The 7,841-nt window shown below is 33.3% G+C and overlaps 1 protein-coding gene across 1 annotated transcript; it reads left to right on the top strand.

Moving 5' to 3' along the window:
• Positions 1 to 234: 234 nt before the first annotated feature.
• Positions 235 to 7,012, top strand: LOC139497167 (uncharacterized). The gene is made up of 6 exons (XM_071285260.1): positions 235 to 350; positions 1,486 to 1,659; positions 3,116 to 3,250; positions 4,220 to 4,282; positions 5,274 to 5,537; positions 6,944 to 7,012. The coding sequence occupies exons 1-6, from the start codon at positions 281 to 283 to the stop codon at positions 6,949 to 6,951; spliced, it is 714 nt and encodes a 237-aa protein (XP_071141361.1). The 5' UTR covers positions 235 to 280; the 3' UTR covers positions 6,952 to 7,012.
• The last annotated feature ends 829 nt before the right edge of the window (positions 7,013 to 7,841 follow it).

Raw genomic sequence — 7,841 nt, 5'->3', positions numbered from 1 at the left:
GTAATTAATATATTATAGATTAATTACTTAGAAAGTGCTAGTTATTTCATTGACCGTACGTACAGATGTTTTGTTCTGGTCATTCAAAGTAACCGGAAGAATGTTTATAAATCAGTTAGAGAAATCAATGCTGATGTTTATCAGTCATTTTATATTTACGCGTTCCATTAGGTTGACATGTAGTAAAATGTAGACCATATATTACCTTATCTGCTATGATACTTCAGTTGGAACTCACGATTCACTATGCTTCCACTATCAAATAAATGTGTAGTCAAACATGCTGACAACATGGCTTAGTCTGGCGCTAATTGTTTTGACATTATCGGACATATTTGGAACATGTTTTGGTATGTATAAACCTTAAAAGACCATTGTTTGTATATTAAATTTAAAATATCAAAAATAATACTCTTTAGGATTGTTTGAATATCATTATAACTGTTTGTTTCTGTAATTTACCTTTTACCTGTTCGATGTTTTAAGGATTATGCAATTCAATAAAGTGTTTCATCACTTCCATAATAATGAATCGTGACAGATGAATATATGTATATACTTGTAAAAGATCATTTGTTTGTATATAGAATTACAAATACCAATAATATTACTTTTCTTTTAAGGATTGTTCGAAAATCATTGTAAATAAATGTTTCTGTAATGCGTTCTTAACCTGTTTGATTTTTTAAGGCTTAAAGCATCAAACAGGTTAAGGACGCATTACAGATAAAGGATAATGCAATGAAGAGGTATATCACTTCCATTATAACGAATCGTGACAGATACATACATACATTTGTTTACTTACATATAAGAAAATGTGGTATGAGTGACAATGAGACAACTCTACCATTTTAGGTCAAAGTACGGTCTTCAACACGGAACCAAACAGCAAGCTGTAAAGGGCCCAAATAAATGACTAGCAGTGGCGGATCCAGGGGGGGGGGGGGGGTCTGACTAGTGTAAAAATATTCAAACGGGAAAACCAACGGTCTAATCTATATAAAAAAAAAACGAGAAACGAGAAACACGTATGAACCAAATCAACAAACGACAACCACTGAACATCAGGTTCCTGACTTAGGACAGGTATAAACAAATGTAGCGGTTTAAACATTTTAATAGATACCAACCTTCACCCTTACCTGAAACATAAACATCACAACATAGAAAGACACACTATAAATTATCAATTGGAATGGCTTAACTCAATCAAAAGACACTGATTAAATTGAATATGGTTGAACCTTTTTCAGTGTGTGTCTCTGAATAATCGATGTATCAAATTCCACGGCAGGACATGCTAGTATGGAACCATATATACAATGAAAATGCGAATGAAACTTATTCAAACTAAAAGAAAATGTTAAGATTTTTATAACCAATGTGTATTGTAACGGTAACCATCCTATAGTTTTTATAATTTTGGATTAAAAAACAATAAAATATCTAATATCTAATATATTATCTTTCATTGTTTTTAAGGTATTCCATTTGGTAGGTTCTATTTACCTATAAGAGACGAAGGCGAGGTTGGATTGATTGACACGTACACGATAGAACGTGTTGAAAACGCCTATGAGCTACTAGGTCTGTTCAGTAAGAGGCTGTTTTTGGCGACAGAGCTCATAAGTTTGTCTGAGGAAATAGACAATGGGGGTAATCATTATTATTATGCCAGATTTTGATTGGTTTATACGAGGGAGAAAATTTACTCTATTCCATGGCTAAGTGTTCGATGTTTGATATTTAAATCGTAGAAACTATACGTTTACATGTTTTTCGCCAGCTGTGCGTTTCACCTACAACAAAACACGTGATAGAGTGGAATTTGATAACCCGACCATAGAGCAGACAACAGCCGAAGGCCACAAATGGGTCTTCAATAATTAAAATTATTGGATATTGATACTTCTACATGCCAACCGGTTTCAGACCTATCAGTGAAGCATGAATAGTCTTACTGTTCTACTCCTTGGTTTAATCAATGCCAAAATAAAGTACGAAGTTGAAGAATATTAATATATATATATTGAGAAAATAAATGTTTGAGAGGTTTTGATTAGACTTTTCGACACTTGCCTATACATTCATTGCGATAAATTTTGGATGTCTATTAGAAAAACAGAGGATATGGGTTATCTGTCCATGACACAATATTAGTTCATGCACAACAACAAAAAACACACAAAAAGCAAAGGAACAGTACTTTTATTGCTGTTCTTCATCTCTAAGTCACAGTGAGGCCTTCAACACGACGCAAAGGGAAAACATTCACTCCACTGCAAGTTGAAGACGGTCCCTAACCCCGGCTTGAGCGGATATTGTTTGCAATATTGTTAGCCAACCACAGTGCTAAGGTGTCAGCTTTAGAAAATACAGATAGCAAAAACGAACGATGATTTATGCATTAAATTCCTATTTCAAAAACATCAGAAATTACTCATCTGCAAAGGCTGTATGAATAGCGATTTTGCGAGAACATTGATGACTTTTAGTTTCTTGTGTACAATTTGGAGTTTGGTATGGCGTTCATTATCACTGAATTAGTATATATTTTGTTTAGGGGCCAGCTGAAGGACGCCTCCGGTGCGGGAATTTCCCGCTGCATTGAAGACCTGTTGGTGACCTTCTGCTGTTGTCTGCTCTATGGTCGGGTTGTTGTCTATTTGACACATTCCCCATTTCCATTCTCAATTTTATGAATATCGTCCACAGTAGATGTTTATGAATATATTCTTCTAGGCATAATTTGAACCAATATTCAGACAATAACTCTTTTATCGACAGCAAATAGATATAGTAAAATGTGGTATGGTTGCCAATGAGGCAACTGTTCATCCAACTCACAATCTACAAAAGCAAACCATGATAGGTCAAAGTACAGTCTCAAACACGGAGCCTATGCTCACGCCGAACAGCAAGCTATTAAGGGCCCAAAATGAATCCTGAAAAACATTAATGAACTAATTATTTACGGACGTGCACTTTGATTTATTACCCCAAAACAAGTTTTGTTTACTTTCTGTTTAAACATGTTGCTGTTATACATTATGAAAGGATATTATTAAAAAAGCACTAAACGAGAAAAAAATCTTTTCATTTCACATTTCAGTTGAGGCAACACTTCGATTATCGGCTTATGATGACGATGATGACGACAAAGTTGACGAAGACGACGATGGAACATATACAGCACTAGATGATTATCATCGTCGTACGTCAAAACATTTTATGGCTCATTTAAGATGTGAGTTTTGTTCATGCTAATTACATGTACTTTATTCATATAATTGGAAGTTTCAGGATTTTTGTGATTCCAAAATCTGTGTATGTTCTTCGTATCTATTTGATATTTATGGTGTTACGTGTTGTTTGAGTTTAGTGATAAATCCACTTCTAGAGCATTCATGTTATGTTCAGAATTCAAGTCTGCTCATTTGTTAATGAATAAAACTTTTGATAAACTGGTTTCGCCAGCATTTTTTCATAAAAAATCTTGTTTTATATAGAGACATATTCTTTCCAGAGTTTTATAAAATAAGAAGATGTGGTGTGATTGCCAATGGAAGAACGCTCCACAAAAGACCAAATGCCACAAACAATTTACATCTATAGGTCACCGTGCAGGCTTCAACAATGAGCAAAATCAATACCGCATATTCGGCTATAAAAGTCCCAAAGCTTCCAAGTAATGTATAGGATAACCATGATCAATTGACACTAGCGGTATTGATACACTGAGCATTATAGTGGTGGCATCAAATTATGTTACAATTATATCTAGTGTTGTACTTAGGGTTGTTGGTGTTAATTTGTAGAATGTTTCATTTTACTATTGTGGGCGGATGAAATTTGTATGTGTAAGATTCTTTATTGGTTTGTATTTGCAACATTTGTGGTGGTATGGGCTTCGTTCATTGTTGGAGGCCGTACGGTTACTGTAGTTGTTAATTTCATTGGCAATTATACCACATCATAATTCTTTTTATATTGGTGTGTAAATTTATGTATTGTTTTCTGCTGCCTGGAGCAAAAAAAATTATATAGTAGATAAATATCATAACGAAAGTGTACAACATACTAGGCAAAATTAAATTGTCAAAGGAATCTATGATATAATTATATATATATAAAGTTAACAGTTTGTGAATCATGTACTAAATAATAAATTCTGAGGAATTTAGTAAACATAACACCATTATGTTTTATTTGTCAGATTTTCTCAAAAAATCAAGTAAACATGGTATAAGTTTCAATGATACAGCTGACTTATTATCACGTGAGTATATTTATATTTTTGGTTGAGGTCAAAGGTTGAGGTCAAATGTAGGTTGTTCTATCAACGATAACGATGAATGGCTGCTTAACATCTAGCAGCAAATTATTAAAGTCATATTCAGGACGAGTTAATGTTAATATATAGTATGAGTATTAACCTTGCTTTGTACCAGACCGACTTCCAAGCCAGATTTTAAATGGGATTTGTACACAAAGGAACAGTCCACATAAACACATCAACCTATCCAGAAACATTCGTCTGACTCCAAGCCGACCAGTCTTAGCTCGTAGTCCTTAATGCCGCGTGCTTAGCAGAGAAGCAGCAACTACCATATTAATTGTTGTTTTTTTTTTAACCCGGCCGGGGTTTGAACCTACGACCTCCCGCACTCCGAGTCGAACACGCTACCACGAGTTCTCACCCAGGCGATTAGGTCATTCTATAGGTTATGTAGTATATTTTAGTCGTTTAATGTTTCGGACAGGGTTTTGATTTGAAAGAGTGTTCTCTAATATAAATTATAAATGTCTTATATGTGCTATAAGAAAGCGTTTAGCGTGCTAGAAGTAGTTTGTTTTAATTAACAACGATGAAATTGTCTGTTACAAATTCACCTCTTAAAACAGTTAAAACTAAAACAAATGTTTCAAAAAATTGGGAAAATTCCCTTAAACAATTCCCTCTGCCTGGCCTTTTCACTGAAAGATCCACAATCAAGGTTTTCCTGTTTAAATATGTCATTTTAGAAACCCTTTATAGCTTGCTTTTCGGCCTGATCAAAGGCTTGTGTTAAAGACCGTACTTTGACTTATAGTGGTTTACTTTTACAAATTATGACTTTGATGGAGAGTTGTCACATTGGCACTCATACCACATCTTCTTATATCTATTCACGATATATTATGTGCAAAAGGGATAACAGCATGATCACACATTTCCATTTAATATGATTCTCTAATTTTATGCACATGCACATAAATGTTTATTTTAGAAATATTTACGTCCCCATGGTCAGTTGACGATCATGGTATGCCATTATGCTTAAGTGATTGCATCATAAGAGCCACACATCCGCAAACCTCTCCGCCTCCATCCTATACCACGGTTCATCCAATAGGTCAAATGATAGGACATACTTCACGAGAACATGGAGAAGATCATCATAACCATCCAGATCACCAACAAGTGGAAATATTCTTTTATTGCAGTAATGCTTGCAAAAATGCTTTACTGGGTCATGGAATGGACACTTTGGGTAAGTTTTATGATAATATTCATCAAAATCTATAAATTGTCTTTTCTTTGACTCTTGAATATACAACAGTTAGTTACTGCTCTATTAATTAGTTCCTGCTTTATCACACTAAAACTATCATCTGCTTGGAATATTGCCAAGTTTTAAATAATAAGCTTGGTTGATTGATGACTGCCATCTAAATTCAGCCTATATAAACAGAATTTATAACAATTAAAAACCAATTCTTCAGAGAACAATTGAAGGTCTTTCCACCTCGATAATAAGAATGAAATTTGAAAAAACGATGTTAGAAAATGTCACTCCTTGTTGATGTAATTTGGTTCTTCAAATTAATATAAAAAAATAAGATTAATAAGTATATGCAGATTAGACTTAATTGTTTTATTATGAACAGAAAATAATTTTTAGCAAAGGTCAAAATCTAGAACGTCAAATTGACCTTCGACCTTGACCTCGATTTTAAGGTCATATGTCAGTGATCCCAAACCAAAACACCCCAGGTCAATCATTTGTATGGTCGTGGAGAAATACTGATTTCAAATACATAAGGGGAGAAAACTCCTATAAGGGTTAACCAAGACACTTCGACTGAAATAGGTTGAAGTTGCGCCTTTTTGTAAACAGTAATTTGGCAAACAAATCATATTATTAACTGTAACAGTTTCTTTTGAATAACGATAACAAGCAAAATTCAAAATGTATGACATGACCTTGACCTTCGACCTTGATCTCAATTTCAAGGTCATAGGTCAGTGAATTCAAAACGGAAGACCGGAGGTCAATCACTTGTATGGTTGTGGAGAAATACTGATTTGAAATACATAAGGGGAGAAAACTCCTATATATATAAGGGTTAACCAAAACACTTTGACTGAAATAGGTTGAAGTTGCGCCTTATTGTAAACAGTTATTTGGTAAACACATCATATCATTTACTGTCACAGTTTCTGTGGAATAACGATAACAAGCAAAATTCAAAATTTAGAACATGACCTTGACCTTTGACCTTGAAATCATTCATGTCTGCATCATGTGCATATACAATGAATGTTGTTTGGTGCCTGCTGGAACAACAACATATTTGTCGGGAAGAGAGGAAAAGGTTTCAACTACCTCATGCTTCTAGAATAGATAAGAAGCCAGTATTTTTATTGTACTTAAAAGTGTTCAGTAGTATAACTGTTATTTATTATATCCATTAAAAAAATGTGAACTTTCTGAGAAATTTCTTGAGAATGTGTGACAGAAAATATATAAACACTAAAATACTTACTTGAACCAAAGAATTATTTTTTTAGTTTTTGCGACACCAGAAAGGCAACCAACTTATCCAAAAAAAATTCAACACTAACTGTGTAAATTAACATACATGATAAAGTTTTTTTTATATTTTATAATTTCAGGTAAATAGTAAAGACGTTGGTGAATGGGAAAAACACATTGTATATAAAACAATAAATGCTGGCATTTTTTTTTATATTTTATTGTATGTCCTTTACAAAAACAAAAAAACAAATTGAAAACAACACGTTATATATGAAGCTGGTGCTCTCGAAGCGCTTTTCTGAATTTTCCTTTACCAGGAATTAACGCTCAAATCCGAATATTTGAAAGCCAAGGATGTAAGAGAATCGACCAGTTAAGAGCTATATCACCATAAAGGACCTAAAGAAATAGCAATATATATACTGTATAGTATATAGCATTACCGAAAATAAGCTCGATTTTTTCCTAATATTAACTTGAATTTGTTTTAGAAGGAAGTTTAAGGTTTCCTTCCTAATTTGCTTCTTATATCAGTAAGTTGAGAAAAGATACTGAAAAACAAATTCAAATAATTTTCTTTGTTATATGTAAGGTAACATGTTAGTGAATAGGTTATCTCACGTATGATTGCGCGTAGCTAGAGATCGTGAAGACATCAACCCCAAAACACATATCAAAGGAAAGTAGGGGTATACAAATGTAAAAAAAATGTACGTAAATAAAACAATAGTTGGCTCTTTGATCTCGAAATATAGCAAGAACAATAAAATCTAAAACAAATTGAAAGCCAAGGATGCGTGTAACTTTGTCTTCTTTTATCAAAAGTGTTGTCCCGCAATAAAGTGAAAATTAACAGAAATCATCCTTTATTTTGCGTTTGGTTTTGGTAGGTTTTTGATTGTTTGGGATTTAAAAAAAAAATAATAATGCATAAGGAAGTTTGGCGACAAAATACATGAACATAATAATTTTAATACGGCATCTGTTTGTCATGATTTTCGGTGTTTTTCATTTATTTGTATGGGTTTTTTTTAT

This window comes from Mytilus edulis, chromosome 12 (genome assembly GCF_963676685.1).
Source record: "Mytilus edulis chromosome 12, xbMytEdul2.2, whole genome shotgun sequence".
Lineage (NCBI taxonomy): Eukaryota > Metazoa > Mollusca > Bivalvia > Mytilida > Mytilidae > Mytilus > Mytilus edulis.
Note: the sequence above shows the minus strand (reverse complement) of the source record. Positions and strands in the feature narration are given on the sequence as shown.

What these genes read in the sequence shown, in the direction of transcription:
- LOC139497167 (XM_071285260.1), top strand. Translation starts at nt 281, where the DNA reads ATGCTGACAACATGGCTTAGTCTGGCGCTAATTGTTTTGACATTATCG. An exon ending in TTTTATGGCTCATTTAAGAT is followed by an intron (nt 3,251 to 4,219) that starts GTGAGTTTTGTT and finishes TTTATTTGTCAG; the next exon opens with ATTTTCTCAAAAAATCAAGT. An exon ending in TACAGCTGACTTATTATCAC is followed by an intron (nt 4,283 to 5,273) that starts GTGAGTATATTT and finishes TGTTTATTTTAG; the next exon opens with AAATATTTACGTCCCCATGG.